General features: G+C 38.5%; 1 protein-coding gene across 7 annotated transcripts in view; it reads right to left on the reverse strand.

Moving 5' to 3' along the window:
• Positions 1 to 245: 245 nt before the first annotated feature.
• Positions 246 to 25,579, reverse strand: part of Ankrd28 (ankyrin repeat domain 28) — a 133,985-nt gene continuing 108,651 nt past the window's right edge. For all 7 annotated transcript variants that reach the window (XM_052190099.1, XM_052190097.1, XM_052190102.1 and 4 more), the window contains 14 exons: positions 22,653 to 22,764; positions 21,257 to 21,283; positions 20,533 to 20,607; positions 16,066 to 16,267; positions 14,143 to 14,230; positions 13,681 to 13,798; positions 13,375 to 13,594; positions 12,614 to 12,701; positions 12,442 to 12,525; positions 11,701 to 11,846; positions 10,864 to 10,946; positions 10,447 to 10,529; positions 8,432 to 8,523; positions 246 to 2,510 (listed from right to left, as the gene is read on the reverse strand). In XM_052190099.1, coding sequence (XP_052046059.1) covers positions 2,224 to 2,510; positions 8,432 to 8,523; positions 10,447 to 10,529; positions 10,864 to 10,946; positions 11,701 to 11,846; positions 12,442 to 12,525; positions 12,614 to 12,701; positions 13,375 to 13,594; positions 13,681 to 13,798; positions 14,143 to 14,230; positions 16,066 to 16,267; positions 20,533 to 20,607; positions 21,257 to 21,283; positions 22,653 to 22,764 — 1,705 coding nt within the window. In that variant the 3' untranslated portion in view covers positions 246 to 2,223. The remainder of the gene's footprint in view (positions 2,511 to 8,431; positions 8,524 to 10,446; positions 10,530 to 10,863; positions 10,947 to 11,700; positions 11,847 to 12,441; positions 12,526 to 12,613; positions 12,702 to 13,374; positions 13,595 to 13,680; positions 13,799 to 14,142; positions 14,231 to 16,065; positions 16,268 to 20,532; positions 20,608 to 21,256; positions 21,284 to 22,652; positions 22,765 to 25,579) is intronic.

Below are 25,579 nucleotides of genomic sequence, written 5' to 3' on the forward strand. Positions count from 1 at the left end.
AGAATCCTCTTGAGTTTTCTTTTGTAAAAGGTACAATAGAAAATGTAGTCTACGGTCTTTTAAAATGCATATTTACCCTTCTCCCACTATTAATTAGGAAGGGTTCATTATGACTTCTTTATATTATAAAGAAAAGATGGAGGTTATATTTATAATTTTGTAAATATTTTAGAAAAATGCTTAAAATCTAGTAGTCAATGCCCTAGAAACTTTATAGATTTTTAAGTAATATGCACAGATACAAATACATTATTCATTAAATACAGCTCACGTCTGTTTTATTATACTCTAAAATATACAGGACTCTTGATGTACTGAAAGAGTGCAGTGAATACAGTATTCAAGCATCACTATCTCTATGTACATGCTCATTAATTCTTCAAAAACCCACAAAATTATCAAATAGATCAAAATACTGTTCTGTGTTTTCACACGTTATATTCAGAAAAACCAGCTGATAATTTACAATGTCATAAAGTTCCAGTTTCACAATACAAAAAGGATAAGATGAAATTGGGTATCATTTTGTTGCAATGTATGGAACTTTGCCCAGCTCTATTAAGACCCCCCCGCCCCAATGTGAAATCACTGTTACTGGGAAAGTGACAGTTACAGTAAAAGAACCACAGAAAAGTGTCATTTAAAATTCAGCCTCTTCTCTATTACCTAGTCTTCAATTTGGCAGGCAATTTCTAACAGTAAGAAGCTGCAAACTGGCTACTCTAAATCTGAGCAGGACCTAAAGCCTGTAGTATTTTAAATCTTGCCCAGTGTAGAAATGCCTTCCAAATGACCTGATTCTGTTCATGTTGTGAATCATCATCTACAGCAAACTTCAGTGCTTCTCAAGACGAAGCCAAATGGTTTGATGTTGATTTTTATAAAGAAAACATCTGAAGCTAGGCAGTGGTGGCACACGCCTTTAATCCCAGCACTTGGGAAGCAGTGGCAGGTAGATCTCTGTGAGATAGATCGAGGCCAGCCTGGTCTACAAAGCAAGTTCTAGGACAGCCAGGGCTACACAGAGAGAACCCTGTCTTCCAACGACAAACAACGACAACAAAAGGATGCACTCGAGAACCGTCCACCACTGTGCTTAAGCATGAGGGCTGACGCAGTTTTAAGCATTTTCTTTTACACAACACATTTAAAATTCCAGTTTGTATAGAATGCAAAACCAGCTTTTGACAATGTTTCATAACAAGTCTTTAAATTTCTTTTAATTTTGATTCTTGCTTTGCAAAGTTCAAAGATTAAAATATATGACAACAGAATTCCTCCAGCCAAAAGGTAGGGGCCCCAAAGTAACTGACATGATACAGGTGTGCCTTGCACGGAGAGGCAGTCCTTTCTCCAGGACCACTGGGTTACGAGAGGTGAAATAGTCTGTTTTTTAATTTTATTAAAAAATTTCCTCCATGGAATTCCTTAAACAAAATAGTTCAATTTAAAACCAAACCACTCAATCGTGGGCAACAGGCCTGACCTCATCTGCGTCGTCTCTCGTACTTTCAACCATGCTGCACCCAGTCAGCTGGTTTTGAAGTCTATAAAAACTGGAATTTAAGAACTTTTATATAAAAAATATAAAACTACATCTGCTTCCTCTCATGGTTTAATACAGTACTGGGAGACTTTGAGATGAATTCTTTATAAAAATCAACATCAAACCAAATCTGGCTTCACGTTCAGAAGCACTGAAGTTTGCTTTAGATGTTTTTTCATTTCATCTATTTCCATTTCCACAACATGGAGTTCTAATAAGAAAATCTGTACGTTATTTGGTCCTTGGCAATTTGGTGTGTACATAATGCCTATTATACCAAACTTTTATTGCATTTAAATTTAGCTGTAATTTTATGGGTAAAATTTAATCTAGTGTTTTTATCTCTTCCTTTACAGCAGTGTTGCCCATGTAAGCAGGTCAGGGAGCAGTGTCCCAATTTCTGGCACTGCAAAGCCAATTAAACGATCCCACAAAGCAATCGACATCACTGTGTTTTCCACTCGTCAAGTCATTATTAAGATTCTAGAAGTTCCTTTTGCAAAACTTGCCTTTAAGACTCTTCTTCCTAACGTCATCATGTTTCTTCTATTCATTCACTGCGTGATCTTTCTTCAGGTTGAATTTGGGTATGATAAGAAAAGTGCTTTTTTCCTGAAAAAGCCCGGTTTGAAGTTTCAGTGTCAGAGCTTCCTCAGAGCTGCAGCTCTCTCGGCCTCTCAGTAGGTCTCAGAGTCAGAGTCGTTGAGCTCGTCCACATCAGTGTACAAGTACTCCTGCTCCCCACCAATGTTGTTGAAACTGCAGTAGGAGCTGGCTTCATTCCTCATGATAGGCAAGGCTTCAAAGCTAACTGTTTTTGAGGTGTTGGTATAACGGCTAATGGCATTGAATGTCAGGGATGTCAATGGGCTACTCGATGAGACAGGCATCATGGTGGCCAAAATGAGAGCCAGGCAGTCAGCCACATCCTTATTGGGAGCACAGGCCAAAGCTGGGGTGTAGCCTAGAATTGAATTTACAATTTAAAAGTTAACATCCTAAGATCTCCACACACAGATTTGATGGCTTACAGCAGATTCTTTGAGTAGATAAATTCACAACTGCCTAGTAAAAAGAGACACAATCCTAAGAATGTTGGGTAGGGGGCTGGAGAGATGGCTCAGCGGTTAAGAGCACTGACTGTTCTTCTGGAGGTCCTGAGTTCAAATCCCAGCAACTACATGGTGGCTCACAACCATCTGTAATGAGATCAGATGCCCTCTTCTGGTGTGTCTGAGGAGAGTTACGTATACGCAATATAATAAATGAATGAATGAATGAATAAATAAATAAATAAATCTGATTTGCCGGGCGGTGGTAGCACACGCCTTTAATCCCAGCACTTGGGAGGCAGAGGCAGGGGGATTTCTGAGTTTGAGGCCAGCCTGGTCTACAGAGTGAGTTCCAGGACCACCAGGGCTGCACAGAGAAACCCTGTCTCAAAAAACCAAAAAAAAAAAAAAAAAATGTAGAGCTTTCACACTAAACAACAGAAGAGGGAACTAAAGCCTCAAATGGATACTTCCCCAAACATCTCCAACCCAACTCAGGAAAGATGGAGCACTCTTAGAATAAAGGGATGAAAAAAACCCCAATAAACACACATCAGCTGATTTCCCTTGAGAACAGTGAATAGAGGCTTACTATAATTCATATTTGTGTGAGTTTAACTTTCACTTGGCGAACATCTAAGTATGTGAATTAAACATTAAGGAGACTACTAACTATATACCAACTGAAGTTCACAAGTCAAAATTTTAGTGTGCTTGTCAGCCAGCATCAGATGTGGACAAGGGCAGGTAGGGGGTGGGGGCGGGGGAGATGGCTCAGTGGGTGAAGTAAGCATGAGAACCTAAGTTCAATCCTAGACCGCATGTAAAGAAGCCAGGCATGGTGGTATGCACTTAAAATTCCACTGCTGAGAAAAGGTGTTCCTAGGACCACTGGGTAGATACAGCATGTAAGAAAATGATAAACTAAACAAAACATTAAAAGCCAGAATCCCAGACAAATATTTCCTCAAAAAAAAAATTCCTCAAATATAGAGAGACCCAACACCAAGCATCAACGGGAAAGCCATGGAGAACGCATGTGGTACCTTGGTCGGCAAAGATATAACCTTGTGGCTGAGATGGGAGAGAGGATGGTAAACATTCTACTGTGATGGCACGTTCCAACCATCCCACATCAAGCTTGGGCTTCCCTTGTTTTAAGTCATGTGGAGCCAAAAGGTGCTAATGTCATAGATGCCGTGAAATTTTAGACTAGCTTTGCTTATTGTTGCTTTGTTTTTCGTATTACTGTATTTTTTCGTGTTCACATTTTAGCAGCCACATACATATGTACTTTAAAACTTATCTTGTTTTAAAATAGGATGATTCATCACATACCAAATACTGATATAGCCACCAGCTGAATACCAAACACTAAATGCCTTTTCCTCTTCCACAGTGGTAACCACTACCCTGACCTTTTCTTTCTGTGGAATTAATTTCCTTGTCCAGTTTTTTTAAACCAATAAATGGAAGTATATAGTATACATATTTTAAAATTTGACTTCTTTTGATTAATTATGTGAGACCCAATATTGTCACAGGTAACTATAGTCAGACGACTTTCACGGCTGTATAGTACTTCATACATTTAGTTACTGGGCATTTGGTTTTTCCACCTTCTCCATATTTTCATTATTATGATGAAGGTATTTCTAACCTTTGTGATTTGTTAAAGGAACAACTAGCTAATGACCTGGAAGGACGGGCAGCAGTGACTTGAAGAATGAGCATGATTTAATTAAATCACCTCTTCAAAATGCCTTAGCGAGGGGCTGGAGAGATGGCAGTTAAGAACACTGACTGTTCTCCCAAAAGTCCTAAGTTCAATTCCCAGAAACCACACGGTGGCTCACAACCATCTGTAATGAGATCTGATGTGTGTGCACTTATCTATAATAAACAAATCTTTAAAAAAAAATGCTCGTCCAAGGGCTTTATTGTCACGTCTTCCTACAATTCTGCTGAAACTGTGAAGGTAGCAGCTATTGCTCCTCTGACACTAGCAAGCAGAATCCAAGTCATCAGACAGGACAGAATGCCTTTGTGAGTGGGAATGCACCTCTTAGCAGTATTTGTAGAAAGAACCTAACTGTAAACAGAAGCCTCTCTTCTACGTGAGTTGGTGTGTTACAGAGTGAGAAACTCCTTGAGGACATTCCATATGGTGTGGCATGTTCTTTCAACACCACCAACCCCATTCTCGTTTTTTGTTTTTTTTTTTTTTTTTTTTTTTGTTTTTTGTTTTTTTTGAGACAGGGTTTCTCTGTGTAGTCCTCGCTGTCCTGGAACTCACTCTGTAGACCAGACTGGCCTCGAACTCAGAAATCCGCCTGCCTCTGCTTCCCAAGTGCTGGGATAACAGGTGTGAGCCACCACGCCCGGCTTTCACCAACCCCATTCTTGGGAGTGAACAAAGACACCGAAGGTACTGCTCCCTTCATCCGCTCCTTTTTGTTTGTTTTATAAGGCAGGGTTTCTGTGTATCCCAGATTGCCCTGGAACTAGCTCTGTAGACCAGGCTAGCCTCAAACTTAAGAGAGCTGCCTGCTTCTGTCTCTTAAGTGCTGGGATTAAAGGAGTGAGTCACCACCATGTGGCTTATATTGTCTTTATTTAGTCTTCAGAACATAATCAAACTGTTATTATTAGACTAACTTACAATTATCACTACACACAATTATAAAATGAGATTGGTATTCATTTAACTTGTGAACTAAAGCCACATTACTATGAAATACTTCAAAGGGTGTTAGAGGATAAGTAGGTCACCACTGAAGACCTTTAATAACAGGTCTTCCCCCCCCCCCATCTGTGTGTGTGTGTGGTGTGTGTGTGTGTGTGTGTGTGTCAGACAGGGTCTCTCTTATCCCTGGCTGTCTTAGAACTTGCTATGTACACCAGACCGCTCTTGAACTCAGAGATTCTCCTGCCTCTGCCTCCTGAGTTCTGGGATGAAAGGTATGCATCATCACTTTTTCTTAAAAAGACAATATCAACTCTTAATGTGCAAACAGGGGCCAAATATTAATGTTTTTATTTCTGCATTTTAATCTATGCAAGTAGTTGTATTTCTAGAAATACCTAGACTTTGCTTTTGGGTTTCAGATCCTTACATTTAATTGCTTAGTTTCATTCAGCTTTCCATAAGTCCCCAAATGAACTTCATTCTTTCCCCTGTATTTTTTGGCTCAATGACACTGTAAAGTGTCATCCACATAAGGTTCCCAAGTTTCAATAGATATGACTTCACCTACAAATACTCATCTCTCCTTATCTAAATCCCAAGAACCCATGACCATAACTTCTAGAAAACATCTCCACTTTTTTTCATTCTAAGTACCTCTACTTCAGTGCTGGTGGCCAGTGCCCCTCCAAGTGTCATTTTCCCATGTGCTTTTGTTACTCCTCTGAGGAACTGCTGCCTTCCTAATCCCAAGACAACTTGATCTAATGTCTGCACTCATCTCAAGTTCTACCTCCCAACCAGTTTCCTCAACAGGAGGAAGAGAACTGGGTTCTCTCCAAACTAACACGGAAACTTGCAATTGGACAATGTGGAGAGAGAGAGGCTTTGGGGCATCTGAGACTAAGTGGGATATCTTCATCAAACCTTTCCCTCAGGGGGAGGGGACAGTTTTTAAGAGCCAGAGAGACAGATGACTCCAAGGCTCCCATCTCTAACAAGGAAGCTGTCTATAACTTATAATCACCAGCAAAGAAAAGTCAGTGTTCTTCACCAGAGTGTCATGGAGAGTCACATCCATGAGTAGTTGGTCAATGACTATTATTTTTGTATTTTTAAATATTTTTAAAAATATTTTAAAGGACTTTAGATCCCATTTTGCTTTAGACATTTTTTTATCTTATTGATTATTTTGTGTGTTTGTGTTTCCTGTTTGAGAGAAGGCTCAAGGGAAAGAGAGAATGAGCACATAAAATTGGGTGGGCAGGGAGATAAGGATCTGGGAAGAATCGGGAGAGGAATGCTCAAAATATACTAAATGAAACAAATCACCAATTAAAAAAAGGTTCCCTCTCCATTCGCTGTCTTGGAATGTCTCATCTGATCTTGTAAGCAAGGATTAAGACTCTTTAATGTGCCTGTATAGGGATTAGGCTATGTCATACTTATTCCACACAGACACCTCAGAACTTAACAGTTTTAGCATAATTACACCTGCAACTGTACCCTGTACCTTTTTACACTTAGAAACTATCAGTGAACAGAGACAATGAAGATGATTCTCTACTCTTATGGCGCGCACATTCATTCTCATGGAGGAGACACTAACATGAAAAAAAAAATCACATTATATTCAGTAAGTTACACAGACAGTTTTACTGAAAATAGAAAGAGACGATCAGGTTGACTGGGACCAAGAATGCTGGAACACAGATAGGTTAGTGGAGTTAAGCTTTCATCTAGAAGATGGAATTTGAGCCATGACTTGAAACAGGTGAAAGACTTAGTCAAAGAACATCTGCAGATCAGAGTGTTCCAGGCAGAAGACAGAGCTAAAACAAAGATTATAATGTATGCACTGATTCCAGAAAGGAGCTGGAAGGGACGAGCGGAGCAGAAAGGACAGGGATAGGAAACAAGCTCGGAAAGGAGTGAGAACTGTAAACAAACTGATGAGAGAAACATTTCTTATGTGCTTTAAGAATTATCTGTGAGGGTAGTAAGCAGAGAAAAAGGACAGATACTGCACTTATTTTAAAGGAAGAACTGGCAAAGCTGATGGACTACTGTACAGTGGGCATGAGAGAGGAACTAAGGGCAATTTCTCAAGCTACGAAGAAGGGAACTGTGGCCAACTGAAACCAGGATTGCTATTTGAAGGGTAAGTCTGCAGCGGGTAAGGAAAATGGGCTGACAGTTCTATTAGACATCTATATGGTATTATTAATTAAGCAGACAGACAGACATATGAATGCAGACACTGGAGGTCGTTCCTAAATGAAAAGTTAGCAAGTCTCAGCAAAGAATTTTCAGTATCAAGAATTAGAGAGGATCATCTAGAGGGCAAATGTAGATAGACAAGAAAAGCAGCAAGAACTATGGACTTCAGAACTGTCCAGCATTGGTGTGGAGTCAGTCCCTAAAAGCCAAGGAAAGAAAGTTTACCAAGAAGGAGTACTCACACACCCAAACTCTCCTGTCAAGAGAAAGAAGATCTAACTGACCGCTGAGGAACTCTCAGGAACCCTGATGGGAAGAGTTCTACACCATGGTGGGGACAGAGGCCTGCCTATAGAAAGCCAGAGCGGCAGCTGACAGAGGTTGTGAGATTAGTGATTTTTAAGGAGGCAGAACTAATATTGTTATGTTGAGGGGTGAGAGGCTTGGGGGTACAGTTCAGTGGCAGAGTATTTTCAGTACTTGATTCCAATACCACAAGCACACAAAGTGTTTAACAGGGAGTGATTGATAAAGTGATTGTCTCTAACAGGAAAAAAGGGACAGAATCTAATTTAGAGAAGAAGGACTGGCTTTGTCTAGGAATAGGACACATTAGTAGGGCTTAGGTAAATATTTGCTAAAAGAACAAAACCTTGAGTTCCAAAATGAACAACAGTGGTGAGCAAATAGGAAATATCAAGCTTGATCTAACAGAAGATATATGAATTCAGAAGCTCACCTATCAGACATTCTTTTCTCTTGTTCTTATTTCTCTATTACATAGAACTCCTCAATATTAATTCCAATGCTCTTCCTTGCCCAATAAAAAAAAAGACTAAACTTCACTTTACTTCAAAGATGCACCATCAAGAGAGAAAAACTCCAGCCAAGAAGCTGGCCAAGGGAAGGCCCGTGGAGCCTACTTACCGTTCTCATCGACGGCAAGCACACTTGCTCCTTTCCCCAGGAGCTCTTGAACAACCATTGTTAGTCCATTTCGGGCAGCAACATGCAGAGGTCTGTGGGAAAAATTGTACATATATGTGCAGTGAACACACAGACACACATCTGGCTGCCAATGAACACTTGGCCAACTTGTGAACTCCCCCAGTTCTCAATCAGTGCAGACAGGAGGGAGAGCAGCACTCCACAAAAGGCTCAGCTTTGGTCATCAGTAGTAGGTTCTTGACCTCAGCAAACCCACTGTACCTTCTAAGACTCCATATTCAAAGAGTTGGCCAAATGAACTACATTCTACTTTTTAATTATATATATCAATTTCTTATATTTTTAAGGTTATAATTAATCATTAGTCCTTCCCCTTCCTGCCTCTAGACCCTTCTCATATATTCCTCTTTGCTTTCTTCCAAATTCATGGTCTCTTTTTTTCATTTATTGCTAGTCTACGTATATGCGTGTACACAAATACACTGCTATATATAACCTGCTGGGTTGGTCTAATGTTACTTGTATAAATTGTACAGATTCTTCAGGGCTGACCATTGGTACTGGATGGATTTATTCTTCCCTAGAGAAGATCATTTCATACTCTCGGTATTCCTTAGGTGCCAGTGGTAGTTCTTTTTAAGGCGCTGAGGCCTCCTGGCTTCCCCTGGTCCACTTAAGCACAGCTATTGTAGTCCTTGTTGAGGTCACGTTGAAGGAGTTATTTTGGCAAGACTTTTTATAGGTGTAGCTTCTGACCTTACTCCATGGCACACTCTCACAAAAAATTCCACCACCCTCTGGATCTTACCATCTTTTGGCCCCCACTTTCACAATGTTCTCTGAATCTTAGGTGCAGGAATATTTTATAGATGTGTCCTCTGGGACTGGGTGAGCTACGGTCTTAACTTACTGTTTTAAGAAATGAAGTAAACAAATACACAATCAAGGATATAAACTTTTATACTGCAGTATACAAATTCGAATAGTCTTTAAAAGATGTTTACTGGCCCAACCTTTGAGAGATTTGACTGAACCCAGAATGTTGTGAACTATTCCAATCTTTTTTAAAAAAAAAAACCAATGGAAATTGATAGAGGATGATGGGAGACATGGGTTTAAGATCTCAAAATTCAAGCCTTACTGCTTATACTGGCTAGTTTTGTGTGTAAACTTGACACAGGCTGGAGTTATCACAGAGAAAGGAGCCTCCCTTGAGGAAATGCCTCCTTGAGATCCAGTTGTAAGGCATTTTCTCAATTTGTGATCAAGGGTGGGAGGGCCCTTTGTGGGTGGTGCCATCCCTGGATTGGTAGTCCTGGGTTCTATAAGACAGCAAGCTGAGAAAGCCAGGGAAAGCAAGCCAGTAAGTAACATCCTTCCATGGTCTCTGCATCAGCTTCTGCTTCCTGACCTGCTTGAGTTCTAGTCCTGACTTCCTTTGGTGATGAACAACTGTGTGGAAGTATAAGCCTAATAAACCCTTTTCTCCCCAACTTGCTTCTTGGTCATGATGTTTGTGCAGGAATAGAAACCCCGACTAAGACACTGCTTATATTCAGATGGTTAATTCTTTGTGAAACCTCTTTAAGCTTATAACACACACACACACACACACACACACACACACACACACACACACACACACACACAGAGAGAGAGAGAAAGCTTATCTTCATACAACTAGTATGAAATAGCTCTTTTCAGCTGATTTTGATAATACACAGGATAGCACTACCTTACTTTAGAAAATTAAATGAATAAGGAGACTGAGAAAAAAATCATTATCAATGTAATTTCAAATTGCCACAATGTTGCAATGTTAAAAATATTTTAAATATTAGAGCTTTTAGTTATGTGATTTCAGAAATGAGTTTTGACAATTGTAAAAACTATTTTTTAAATGGTTTGTAACTGATCTACTTTAAAAGTGCATTTACCCCTTTTTTAAAAATTGTAGAGATAACTAAATTTGGTTAGATACTCAAAGTACTCACGTTTGCAAGGCTGCATTGGTTGCATTGATGAGGTTTCTATCTGTTATCTTTTCCAGAATTAACAAGGCACTAGTTTCATGACCCTAAAATTGTGGAAAATAGCTCTTAAAAATATCACACTATTAAGAATAAATATATAAATCCAGCCATCTCCAATATATGTACAATATTATACATATATACAATTTTTTTAAGCTAATGTCTTAACTACTCACAGGTATCAGAAATAGGAATAAGAAGACAGGTCAATACAAAGTGCTAAGCTTGTTTTTCAAAACCTAGTAAGCCAACACTCCCCTGTCACCCCACCCCTAAGTCATCATTAGGTTTGCTTCCTACTTCTGTTCATTTTAGTGAACTGGAAAAAAGGCCAATCAACAGCAACCCTGAGAACCTGTCCTTAAACTATGTCCATACCTTGCCACAAGCCAAATGAAGGGCGGTGTTTTTACTCTTGTCTTGTAATGTCAGATCTGCACTAGCACTGCTAACCAGCATCTCTGGGAGGAAAAAGCGCATCAATTCTTATGCTTATGAACATTTTCTTAAATAATCAGTAACTCACTGTAGAGAAACGAAGACACAGAGCAAAAAATATCCCTCTTGCAGAAACTTAATTCAAGATAAACACTGTAATGCACATTACCACAGAATTATAGGGAACTTTTATATTCTTATGCAAATCAGAGAGTAGCAACAATAAAGAACATTTGGAGTGTTAACAAGTCTCAAACATTGTTTTATATGCTCTAGATTTGCAGGAATTTATTCAACCCTCACATGATCTTTTAAAGTAGATGTTGTCATTTTTCTCATTTTGCAAGTGAAAGAACTGAGGCAGGAGGTCACTTAATTAGATCTAGGACTCACACTCAGGCAATCTGATACCAATGTTATTAAGTCATGAGGTTAAACTACCTTGATAAAGAAAGGGCAATGTTCCAACATGAAAATGTGGAATGGTGAGAAGCACTGGGAATCTAAGTTAGACACAGGGAACAGAATTCGAGGAATTCTTCCACAGCTCTCCTTTCCCAGTCTTTAAATGCGTGGGTTGTGCTCTACCACCTAGCCCGGAGTCGCCTTCTCCTTCTACTTCTAATCTTCCGAGAGGCTTCCTGGGCAGCTGAGTTTATAGGAGCAAATGAAGCTTAGTTCTAAACAGTGTTTCCTTTCTTATGGAGACACAATGGAACCACGGCTGACCCTCAAACTAGAGGCAGTTAGTTCTACATTTCTGAATCATTTCTTTACCAACTGTATTGGTTTGTCCGTTTTCTGCAGCCATCATGAGAGGTGTTTTTCCTGAAGAGTCTGCAGAATTGACCTGAGCGTTCTGGCTGAGCAGCAGCTGTAAACACTCCACATGGTCTGTGAAGGCAGCGGCATGGAGAGGAGTCCTGGACACAGTAACACACAAGAAACAAGCTAAATGGCACACATACGGGAAACCACTATTCCTTAACTTAGAACAAACATTTTTCAAGGGTTTACTTATTACATTATAAAAGCATTCTAAGAAACAAATAAGCTCAATAGAACTAATTTCTACTTTAGATATGTATGTATACTTTACATAATCTAAAACATCTTAAACTACAACTTGCCTAAAATAAGGATGAACTACATAAGACTGTTAACACTATTATCATTGAAGAAAACTTAAGAGAAATAAATGCTTACCCCTAAACTACTACTTATTACAATTGTTGCACTGTTTTTTAAAATCTGTGATTCAATTTAGAAAGCTGCTAATTTTCTAAGCAATATTCTCTGGGTTTAAAATCATATTTCTTCAAACAGGAATGTAACATTCATATTTTAAAATAAAGTGACAAAATATTGTGAAAAAATTAAGATTTGATAATTTACATCTGCAAAATCCTGTTTTCAATTAGTTGTGAGTTCTCTATAAGCTCTCAACCAGAAGGTCAATGGTTAGCATATTTTTCTCTTATTGAAAGCAATATTGGATGATACTAATTGGAATCCTACCTTCCCTTTGAATCTGTGGCATTCACAATGCTGGCTCCTAAGGTATCAATAAGCATCTCAGCAGCACCTTCATTGTCATTGATCCTGGACAAAATAACAAGGTAATTAGTCTCACAGTAACAGTGTCTCTTAAAACACCTCAATACATTTGATTCTCTATGGCTTTACTTACACAGCACAATGCAATGGACTGAAAGCATTTCCATCTATTTTCTGGAAAACATCTTGTTCTAAAAGTAGTTCCACACACGTCTCATGACCTAATAGGTGCATAAGAACTAGATATTAAAATACAAGACATATTTGCAACAATCTCAAATAAATAGAAGTGTCTAGAAGGAAAAAGTTTAAGTCCCTGCTTGAATGTATCTCCACTCCTTAGACAATAACTAATGTAACTAATGATCTCAAAAGCTCTAGAAAATTTCTAGGCATACACACCTGCCGGCACACTCCCCCCCCCCCCCCCCCACAGTTCAAACAGTATATTTTGTTTTGCAACTTTCCTTTTCAATAATAAACAGTATGTACCTTCAAAAATAGCACACATAGGACAATTTCCTAAAACACTAGGTATTGTGAAAAAAAAGGACAAATACATTGACTTCTGAGAGAAGTACACAGATAGCCTTTAAAAAAGGCAACCTTAAAAACAGAAAACAAAAAACCCAACAAAATAAAATTCACATCTAAAGATACTTTCTCAATATATTAAGTTGACAAAATGTTAATTCATATTATAAAAACAAACTGAACTTCAGTGGCAATGTATGGTAATTCCTTTGACTCAGAGACAATCTGACTACTATGGTATAATTATTAGACTTCCACCCAAGTGAGTTGAAAGAAAACAAATTATAAGAGGTTATCTCAAACACTTTTGAAAATGAGTGACTCCTCTTTAGCAATGCAAGTTTTTATCTGATACTTAACCATTGTAGCAAGCCCAGTGAAGTGCTGTATACCCATGATTGTCTACTATGGCTGGATTTGCATCCACAGATGTTGCTGACTGCAAAAGTGCTCCCAGAACTCCAATGTGTCCACAGGCCGCTGACAAGTGTACGGGTGTCCGACCCCGGCTGTCCCGTAGTAAGCACTTAGCACCATGCTGAAGTAACGCATCTACACACTCTTCATGGCCTGTCACTGCCTGCAAAAATAATTCAGGTATATTACATACACCGTGTGCGGGTAGGGCACATGTGCATAATGTATGTATGTTTAATTGTGGCTCACCCCTCTGTGCAACGCTGTCCTTCCCCACTTATCTTTGGCATCTACATTTGCTCCTTTGTTTAGTAGTGAGTATACACAGTCCGTGTGCCCATTGAGAACCGATAGCATAAGAGGTGTCCTGAACAATAACAGAATTAGGTTTAGTGTTATCACTTATAAAACAGCAATGATGTGACGCCTTATTTTTCATATATGCACTTTTGTGAAATAACTTTATATGTATTTAAATGAAAACCTATCCGACATTTTCAGTAACAAACTTAGATATATTTACTAAAATAGGGACCAAAGTATTAGAATATTTAATATTTTAATAGCAATTTAAGAGCAAAGTATAGTGGCACATGCCTGTAATTCCAGCACTAAAAAAGGGTGAGGTGGTGAGATTATGGGATGGAGGCCTAGATTATATACTCCGCTGTCTCAAAAAAAAAAAAACATTTAAAAATTGTTCAAACTTACTGTCCATTTCCATCTTGAATATCTACTGCATTCTGTGGTTCTGCATTTCCTATTAATAACCGTAAGCATTCTGAATGACCATTTGTTGCTGTAAAGGAAAAAAAAATAATTTTAATATATATATAATATAACAAAAATAGAGTAAGCATATCTTTTAGAATATAATTTTGGAATAACTTCAATTAATTCATTAAGCATCAGGACAGTACCTGTGTACAAAGTAGGTTTTCTACTGTATTTGCTATTAAGGGAATTGTATTTGTTCACAGCAAGTAAAACACACACTCCACAGCTATCCCTTCATCATCCTCCATGCTAACAGAATCCTCATTTTATTTAGAATGACCTGTGTCCAGCCAAGGGCTACAATCAAGTCAACTCTGTTAGACCAAGTCAGACACAGTAATCATATTTTCTTTCAACAGTGATTAGCTGCAAGGCTGAGTACAAGGTCCAGAGACAACCACAAGGATGTTGAGAAGTCTAGAGAGAGCTTTGGGCAACTCATTTTAATTCTGATAATGAAAGGCCCCTTTCTAAAATCCCAGTTGTGGATGAGGTCCTGTGACATAAACGCAAAAGCAAGAGGTGACAAGGACTCTGACGATGTCATGGGACCACCCGACTGTAGGACTGTACACTCTGGGGTGGGACTGATCCGTGTCAATTATGGCATATTTAGTTAGGTGATTCTTAGCTGAAAAGAATTCCAAACGGCACACATATTAATAGATGACATATTTTATAGAGAAATGTTTTCATATGCCCCAAAGCTTAACTGGTAAGCAGAAGAACAACCCCTCCACCTCAGTAAGAAGCTTTAAAGTATGTTATATCTCCTCCAAAAATCAGGTCCCGCCACACACAATAAACTTTAAGGTATGGAAATATTAAGGGACAAAATGATACAGAAAGGAAGGTCTTCCAGGATTCCTAAGCCCCTGCTCTCCCAAAAGCACCGAGAGAACGAGGTGCCTGACTGCCTAGAGTATTTTTTGCAGCTTGGCAAGCCTCGAATTCACTGTGTAGCACCGGCTGTCCTGGAACTTGTTCTGTAGACCAGGCTAGCCTCTAATTCAAGAGATCCACCTGCCTCTGCTTCCTGAGTGTTGGGATAAAAGGCATGTGCCACCATCACTTGGCTTGACTACTATCTTTCAGCTTGTATCTTCCAACAGCCTTGGCTATTGGAAATGAGCACTGCCTTGTCAGATTCCTGTCAGGAGCGGGAAGTATGCCTTCTGTTTATACACTGCTGGCACTAGTCACTTTTATGACTGTTCCCCCCTCCCCCCTTTCCAGTCTCTTCTCACATACCAGTAACTTGGTTACAGATTCCTTAATTTTTCATTCATTGCCAACATTATAAAATTACAATTTGCGGTAGTTCTTGCAGAAGTTAACATTCTATAAATTTCTTTTCTAAGCATTTAATGCAGTGTACTAGACTAGTAAAATAAGAAAAAACATCTATTAGGGCTGAAGAGATGGTTTAGTGGTGAAGAATATTTGGAACTCTTACAGAGGACCTGGATTTGGTCCCTAACACTGACATGACGGCTCACCTATAACTCCAGTTCTGGGGTATTGGACACCTCCTAGTTTCCATAAACATGAGGCACACGCATATATTCATACAGGCAAAACATTCATACATATGAAATTCAAATTAAGTCTTAAGAATAAAGATTTATTTTTACAACATTAATAGTTGCCATTAGAGTACATGAAAACCAAAATAACTTCCATTTTATGTTCTTTTTTAAAGTGTTATCTTTCTGTGTTTATTCTAAATAAAGGATTAAATTCCTTGAGAATATAATCTTTTGACTACTTAACATTGAAGTAAACACAATTACCAAAAAGTATACAAAAAGTATATTAAGACTATAAACAGCAAATCAAGTATAATATTCAGCATACCTGCTGCATGGATAGGTGTTCTCTTCAAAACGTAATCTTTTACGAGGATTGAAGCTCCCTGATTAATGAGTACATCCACACATTCAACATGGCCCTTAAATGCTGCAAGATCTAAGGGAGTTCTACCACTACTATTTCTTACATCAAGATCTAACAAAGACTGTACCAACACTTCCAGGGCTTGATGGTGACCATGATAAGCCTAGAAATAAAAATATGTAGTTAGAGCAACTCCCTAAGTAGATCCCCTCCCACCTGGCTCTGGGGATGGGCACTAAGGACTTGTGTGTGCTAGGTAAGTAAGGAAGTAAGCAAGTTTATCAGAGTTACATGTCCACCACCCTAATGCATTGGAAAATGTAAACTAAGCAAATTTATCGTTACACTGTTACCTGACATAACACAAACTTCTATACTGAAAAGCCAGAAAATTTAAACTATGGAATTTTATTTTGTAATAATCACTACTACTCTCCCATATTAAGGAATACATACTCTGTAAATAATACAGCTTCAAATTACAGTTGGTTACAATGCTTGAATCATGGCAGACATTAAAACATGGATGTGACATGAAGTCACTGGAAGCTCTGGCTGTAAGGCTAGCACCAGAAAGCTCCTGCTCTTGATCAGTGCGTCACAGGGACAGAGTCCTTGGCAGAACTTTACTGGACTTAAATCACAAGGACAGAAGAGTAATTTGAGATGAGCCAGTGCTCAAGTCTTGATTTCTCACATTTCTCATAAAACAACAACCTTTATTCCATAATGTATGTGCTAGAGCCCAAGCCTTTTTTTTTTCTTTCTTTCTTTTTTTCTGGGGTTTTTTTTCCCCCCCTGAGACAGGGCTTTTCTGTGTTGCCCTGACTATCCTAGAACTCACTCTGTAGACCAGGCTGGCCTCGAACTCAGAAATCCACCTGCCTCTGCCTCCCAAGTGCTGGGATTAAAGGCGTGCGCAACCACGCCTGGCTAAGCCCAAGCCTAAGCATGTCTTCCAGCACAAAAGTATGGAACTGAGACCTGGTAGAATGCTTGTCAGGCACAGTGACAACTGTGAAAGCAGTGAGACTTAAAGATCTGTCAGAGAAAATGGAGCTCCCTTCATTACACAGCCTGAAGAAGTTTCGTGGACAATTCATTTTACAAGATGGCAGTGGCACATGTACTGTTCCTATTGGACAGTATATGCTGTATAGGGGATAAAGCAATAAGCTCAAAGGAGAATAAAGCAGTGCTTCTTGTGCAAAATATCCAAAAAGCAGGCTGGCAAAACAGTTCTGTGTGTAATGGCACTTGGCACACAAGCCTAGTGATGTAACACATGCAAAGGTAGGACAGAATGGAATCATTTATGAGATGGACTGAAAATGGGGCACAGAGGGTTCAGGATATCCACTCTAAAAGAAAGAAAGAAAAAGCCAGAAGTTTAATGATCCAAAGGTTAATTGTCTCAAAGGTTAAAGTGAGTATAGACAATAGAATTCATTTTAGATTCACATCCAATTTTACTTGGCAATATAAAGTTAAAGAACTCATGCTACTCTAAGAATGAGCTTTGAAGAATCAATGGACATGCAGAAGGCAGACTTAACCAAAAGAACAAAAAAGGGAAAGAGAATGATAATGCTTTGTTATAGGGCTCTTCCCCTTATCAGCTCCTCTAAGGCCCAAAGGACAAGCTTGTATGTCTACTACCAACAAATTTAGGAAGAAATAACACCTTCCTGAAACCTCATTCCAGGGTCCCACTATTTCAGGTTGAAAAGGTGAGCTGAAAATAAAAGAAAGTAAACTATTTCAACTAAGTTCTGAAAGTCCCTTAGGATGAGATGTTTTGGTGGTTTGAATAGGTGTGGCCCCTACAAACCCATGTGTTTGGATGCTTGGCTCCCGGGGAGTGGCACTATTAGGAGGTGTGGCTTTCCTATGCTCAAATTCCAACCAGTGTGGAAGACAATTCCCTTCTGCTGCCTACAGATCAAGATGTAGAGCTCTCAGCACCTTCTCAAGCATCATGTCTGTTTGGACACTGCCATACTTCCCACCATGATAATGATCTAACCCTCTAACACTGTAAGTCAGCCCCATGAAATGTTTTCCTTTATAAGAGTTGCCTTGATCATGGTGTTTCTTCACAGCAATGGAAACCCTAAGTAAGAGAGATATAAAATGCAAAACTTGCAATATAATCACATTTCACTGAACTAAATTACTACATTGCAAAACTGTGTCCATTTCAGTTTAGAAAGCCTATCTAACACAGCTATACTGAGATAGCCAAGAGATGGAGCAATCTAAGTGTCCTTTGATAAGCTGACTGAATACAAAATGCAATGCACACATGCACAAATGGAAGCTCAAAAATGAAGGAACTGTGTATTTGGTCAAATTTATGGTAGTAGCCAGAAGGGGAAACACACAACTATTGTTTTGTTTCAATTTTTAGGATACAAAAGTTTTAGAGATGTAATGCAATTGAACAGTACTCAAGATATGCTTAAGGAAGTACATTTAATGGGGAACAAAGGACTGTAATCTCAGATTATAGCACACTAAGATAAGGGACTGTCAGTTTAAGGCTGGCTTGGGCTACCAAAGCAAGACCCTGTGAGTAATGAGAGAGGGATGGAAGAACTTGTCAAATTGGCGAACAAAAAAGTAACACCAGATAGTCCTACGACAGACTGCAAGACTGTCAGAAACCACCGATGATTTGTTGATTCTCTAACAAAAAGTAAATCTAGCACCAAGCAAATGCCCAAGAAATAACTGACAGTGACAATGCAAGAAACATAGTTATCTACTCAAAAAGTTCCTTTCTTCTCACCAATAGTAAAAGAGCTACTTTCTCCATACTGACTTTACATTTTCAAAATGTACTTAAATGTACTTAAAATTCAAGCCTGGTAGAGAAGACAAGGAAGAAAGCTTTAGAACAAACACTGTGTTTAGCTATGCTTTATTGTCAAGTTGACTGAGAAGAGTTAGCTTCAACTGAGAAAATGTCAGATTAAGATCTTGCCATAGGCAAGCCTGCGGTGCATTTTCTTAGTGATATGTGAGGGACAGCCCACTGCAGGTGGGTCTACCCCTGGGCTGATGATTCTGGGTTCTAAGAAAGCAGGGCAAACAAGCCAAAGGTGAAAGCCAGTAAGTAGCACTCCTGCCTCCAGATTCCTGCTGTTTGAATTTCTGCCCTGATGGCCTTCAATAATAAAATGTAATCTGGAAGTATAAGGAAAACAACCCTTTCCCCTCTGTAGTGGTTTAAATGAGAATGTCTTCCACAGACTCATATTTAAATGCTTGGTCCCCAGATGGTGAACTATTAGGAAGGATTAGGAGATGTGGCCTTGTTGGAGGAGGTAAGTCATTGGGGATGAGCTTTGAGGTTTCAAAAGCCCACACCAGGCCCAGCCCTATTCACTCTCTGATCAATCCATGAGCTCTTAGCTACTGGCTGCTCCAGTGCCACGCGTGTTGCCTGTCACCACGCTCCCTGTCACCATTGGTCCTGGATTCACCCTCTGAAAGGGTAAACAAGTCCCCAGTTAAATGCTTTCTTCTATAAAATGCCTTGTCCATGGTGTCTCTTCTCAGCAATAGTAACAGTAGCTAAGAAATTCTCTTTTGGTCGTGCTGTCTTATCACTGCAACAGAAACCTTAACTAAGCCAGGGACCTTACTGGTAATTTAGATAACTAAGGTGGGGGAAGGGAGCAAGAGGCATAAAGATTCACTATGTCAGTGTTTGATTATATTCAAGGAGAAAAGTAAGATAGAAAGTTAGAGAACATGTGAAAAAGAAACCTATGGATCACTGAACTTCTAGTGATCCTGTTAAATAAAATCCTGTACTTAACACCAGGGGTTATAATAAATAATCTAGTCATTTATTCATCCTGGTCTTCTGATGATTAAAGTCCTCCACCCAAATTTGTCTTAAAAATAAATTCTTTTAGTACAGAGGAGCTAAGATGTGTTTTACTTAGATTATTTCCTAATCTCCGTGTCTTAGTGATTGGCACCTAGAAGGAATCTGAAGATGGATGGGATTTGATAGAGTATGCACCCAAACCCTACAGCAGTTGAGAATGAAATAGCACTGACTCTACAATTAGCCAGCACTCACCGCCACAAGCAAGCCAACAACTGATTTTACAGAAATTTATAGAAACTGGGTGGTGTATATTATCTGCTTAACAAATTACAGTCCTCCTACAGGGGCAGCATATTTTAAATTCATGTCAAAATCATATTTTCTCACTGGAAAGCAGGGCTTGAGGGAGTCAAGAACCACCGCTTAAAGGAAATTGAGCAGATAACCAAGAAAGCACTAACTAAACTAGTTTGTAAAGTTCTAATTCAATGATAATCACTCTAGCAATCAATTGTCTAGGGCATCAGTTTGAGACAACACTCGCAGACTGTCGACTTGTAGTGAACCACAAAGGCAGTACTCACAGCCAGATGTAAAGGGCTTATTGTTGCTCTGTTATCTGAATCACTCAACATGTCTGCTCCCGAGGTTTCCATTAACTGAGAAAAGAAGAGACATTAGAAGTTAGAAAGGGAGACATTTAAGAATGTTGGGAATGATACTTTTAAATATTTCATAGTAGTTACTTTTCTCCTCTCTCATTCCAATCCACTGCAGAGTATGATAATAAGTAAACCCATATCACAGGAGAACCACAAAAGTATGGTAAGATGTTGTGGTTTGTAAATGCTTGGAGTAGGTGTGCCACTATGGGTGTGGGCTTTAGACCCTCATCCTTAGATGCCTGGAAGTCAGTATCCTGCTAGGAACCTTCAGATGAAGATGTAGAACTCTCAACTCCTCCTGCACCATGCCTGCCTGGATGCTTCCATGCTTCTGCCTTGATGACAATGGACTGAACCTCTGAACCTGTAAGCCAGCCCCAATTAAATGTTGCACTTATAAGACTTGCCTTGGTCATAGTGTTTGTTCACAGCAGTAAAACCTTAACTAAGACAAGAGATTTAATAACTAGGAGTTTGGGGAAGTTATTTCCTCAGGTAAATAAATGCCTTTCCTTACTGAATGCATATTCTTTCACTGTCTTGGGCTTAGTGTCTAACTTCAGTTCCAATGAGAACAGAGAAACACACTATCTTGAATGGTAGAAACCTATTTTGAATGTTGGGGGAATCGACTGATACTTACAACATCTAAAGGAGTTTCACTTGCAATCTGAAATAAAAGTTAGAAATGGCATTTTACAAAGTTATTTACATATATTAATGTAGTTGACATCTTTACTGATACAGTGCTTTGTTACTTTGTTTTAAACTCATGCTTTCTTTGCCTACAGAAAAGATGTCTTTTACATAAATAGACATTACAGTAGACAACACATCTATATACATAGCTTAAGATTTTATTCTAAAGAACCATGGTAACCTCTGAAATATGGGTTATTTTATAGTAGCACATAAGTGCTATAATAAATACGCTGACCATTTTATATGCCATCTTTGAATTTTATTTTCTATTGAATGGAAGCAATGCCTATTATATGTCTGTAAAGGAAGTTTTAACCAGAAAGATCTGTCACACAAGAGTATATTTTAACTCATTCCTTCCCTTCCAGTTTGGCACAGTAGGGTCTGGGATGGTGTGTCTATGCCAGGACAAGACCACAGTTGCGATTCAAGTTTCTTTTGCAGAAGTAGACTATCCTTTATTAGGAAGAATTGAGAAATGAAAGGATCTTGCAGAGTTCTCTAAACAAATGGGAGAAATCTAACTCTTTCAGGAGCTTTTATTTTTATTTTTCAAGTAAGATATAGTTATATCTTTAAAAAAATCTATTGAAAAATCTGTATTTAAAAGGACAGGGGTAAAGGCAATAGACATAGATGTAGACTATTAGGCGGCTCTGGAGGCCAGTAGTACGTGAGTGTTGGAAGTGTGCTTGCATGAACCAGCATCACAAAAACTAGCTGTGATGGTGCATGCTTCAATTCCGGAGGTGGAGGGTCAGAGGTTCAAGGGCGCTCTCAGTTGTATAGCCTGCTGCAGGCCAGCCTGGTTATGCATGACTGTCTCAAGAAACAAAACAGCATTTTAGGAGCCTTCTTCAGAGATTTATCTGTTTTGTTCTTGCTATTCATTGGTTTGTTTGGTTGAGGTATTGTCTCACTATGTTGGCCTGGACTCAAGCCAGTGTTTTACCTCAGCCTTGCAATTGGGACTGCAAGAGTGCACTGCTGTGCCTGACTTCCCCTCCAAAGATTAAATGCTCCATCATTTAGATATCTCACTGCAGCACAGGCTAGCCTAGCATTTACAATATTCCTGCTTTAGCTTCTTAAGGATCAAGATTATAGGTATGTGGCACCACATACCTATGGCTCAGTGACATTTTTCCTTTTTGTAAAAACAAAAAGAGAAGAGGTATCTTACTGCAGCAACCATGAATTTAAGAGGTAAATGGAGTCTGAAAATGTTAAAGAACCAAACTGAATCTTTCTGGATCATGTAGTTTCCTTTTATTTATATTACTAAATTAAAAACTTACACTAGTCCTGTCATGAGAATTCAGAATTCAGAATCTTACCAGTTGAAGACACAGACGGTGACCATATGCAGCTGAGTAATGAACTGCATTGTAGCCTTGCTTGTCCCGGATCCCGGGATTTGCATCATTTCTCAGTAAGTATTCCAGGCACCTACATGCAAGAACAGCAAGATGAAGATTCTAAAATTTACATTTAAATACTTTATTATAAAAACTCTGCAGCAATTAAAAAAAAAATCACATGCCAAAATTAACCAGATCTAAAGACTATAAAACTCAATAAACTTTTTTATACAGTAAGAATAAGCATTTGGAATGAAAACTGTGGAGCTTTACATTAGATTTTATATCTTTAGTATCAAACATTTTTATATACTTATTCACCTACATTCATTTGGGACAAGGTACGTAATGTATGCAAGTATGAGAGAGAGAAAGAAAGAGAGAGAGAGAAAGAGGGAGAGTGAGAGAGAAAGAGAGAGAGAGAAAGAGAGAATGAGAGTGTGTGTGTATGTGTTGTTGGTTACTCATTCAGATAAGGCCCAATATATAATCATAAGATGGCCAGAATCAGGTTATAGTTTTTGTTTGTTTTTGAGACAGGGTTTCTTTGTGTAGCTCTGGCAGTCTTGGAACTCATTTTGGAGACCAGACTGGCCTCAAAAGCAGATAGGCCTGCTTTTGTCTCCGAAGTACTGGGATTAAAGCAAGTTCCACCATTGCCTAACAATCAATATAGTTCTTGATACCTAAGCTCTGTAGTTAAAAAAAAAACAAAAAACCTTTATTATTAACTATGTGCATGTATGTAGGCATGCACATTGTGGTACTAATCCTTATTTCTTTTCTACAGAGTGAGGTTCAGTACAGCCAAGGCTTACACAGAGAAACTGTGAAATGAAAAACCACAAGCCGCAAACCAAATAAACAAATACTGTTTTGCAGGAAGAATGAAAAAAAAAAAAGATTACAAGATTTTTCAAGTAAAGAACAGATGCTTGGAAGATAGCAACAGCTAGAATTTAGTAATAATTATGAAATGTATTTATTTTATAAACTGTGGATTCATGGATGATAATAAAAATACATACAGGAAATACACACTTGAGGTAAAACAGTCCCCAAGAAAGTAATCTTTTAATAAACCCAAAAGAAGATAGCCACACAAATGTAATTCTACCTCTAACAACAAAAATAACAGGAAGCAACAGTAACTTTTCCTTTGTATCTCTTAACATCAATGGACTTAATTCCCCAATTAAAAACAAAACAAAACATAAACTAAGAGACTAGATACTTAAGCAACACCCAGAATTTTGCTGCATACAGGAAATACACCTCAGTGACAAAGATAGACACTACTTCAGAGTAAAAGGATAGAAAATAATCTTTCAAGCAAATGGTGTCCCAAGAAATAAGCTAGAGTAGCTGTTCTAATATAAAAAGTTATCAAAAAAAAAAAAAAAAAAAAAAAAGGAAAGACACTTCATGTACTTCAAAGGAAAAAGTTACCAAGATGAACTCTAAATTCTGAACATCTATTCTCCAATTGCATGGGTACCCATATTCATAAAAGAAACTTTATTAAAGCTCAAAGCAAACATTGAATCTCACACAAAAATAGTGGGATACTTTAATACACCACTTCATCAATGGACAGATCACAAAGACAGAAACTAGACAAAGACACAGTGAAACTAACAGAAGTTATGAACCAAATGGATTTAACAGATATCTATAGAACATTTTTTCCTAAAACAAAAGAATATACCTTCTTCTCAGCACCTCATGGAACCTTCTCCAAAATCGACCATATAACTGGTCACAAAACAGGCCTCAACAGATACATCCTATCAGACCACCATGGACTAAGGTTGGTTTTCAATAGCAACAAAAACAACACAAAGCCCACATTACACATGGAAGCTGAACAACACTCTATTCAAAGATAATTTGGTCAAGGAAGAAATAAAAGACTTTTTAGAATTTAATGAAAAGGAAGGCACAATATACCCAAACTTATGGGACACAATGAAAGCAGTGCTAAGAGGAAAACTCAGCTCTGAGTGCCTCCAAAAGAAATTGGAGAGCATACACTAGCAGCTTAACAGTACACCTGAAAGCTCTAAAAGGAAGCAAATACACCCAGGAGGAGTAGATAGCAGGAAATCATCAAACTCAGGGCTGAAATCAACCAAGTAGAAACAAAAAGAACTATATAAAGAATCAGCAAAACCAGGAGCTGGTTCTTTGAGAAAAATCAACAAGATAGATAAGCCCTTACCTAGACTAACCAAAGGACACAGAGACAGTATCCAAATTAACAAAATCAGAAATGAAAAGGGAGACATAACGACAGAAACCGAGGAAATTAAAAATCATCAGATCTTACTACAATAGACAGATACCAGGTACAAAAGTTAAATCAGGATCAGATAAGCCATCTAACCAGTCCCATAACCCCTAAAGAAATAGAAGTCTCTCAACAACAACAAAAAAAAAGGCCCAGGACCAGATGGGTTTAGTGCAGAATTCTATCAGACCTTCAAAGAAGACCTAATAACAATTCTCTTCAAATTATTCCACAAAATAGAAACAGAAGGAACACTATCCAATTTGTGTTATGGAGTCATACCTAAACCACACAAAGACCCAACAAAGAGAGAACTTTAGATCAATTTCACTTATGAATAAGGATGCAAAAAAACACGATAAAATTCTTGCAAACCGAATCCAAGAATACATTAAAACAATCATCCATCATGATCAAGTAGACTTCATCTCAGTAATGCAGGGAGGGTTCAATATACAGAAATCTATCAACATAATTCACTACATAAACAAACTCAAAGAAAAAAACCTACATGACCTTTCATTAGATGCTGAGAAAGCATTTGACAAAATTCAATATCCCTTCATGTTAACTCTTGGAAAGATCAGGAATTCAAGGCCTATACCTAAACATG

Source organism: Apodemus sylvaticus, chromosome 8 (genome assembly GCF_947179515.1).
Source record: "Apodemus sylvaticus chromosome 8, mApoSyl1.1, whole genome shotgun sequence".
NCBI lineage: Eukaryota > Metazoa > Chordata > Mammalia > Rodentia > Muridae > Apodemus > Apodemus sylvaticus.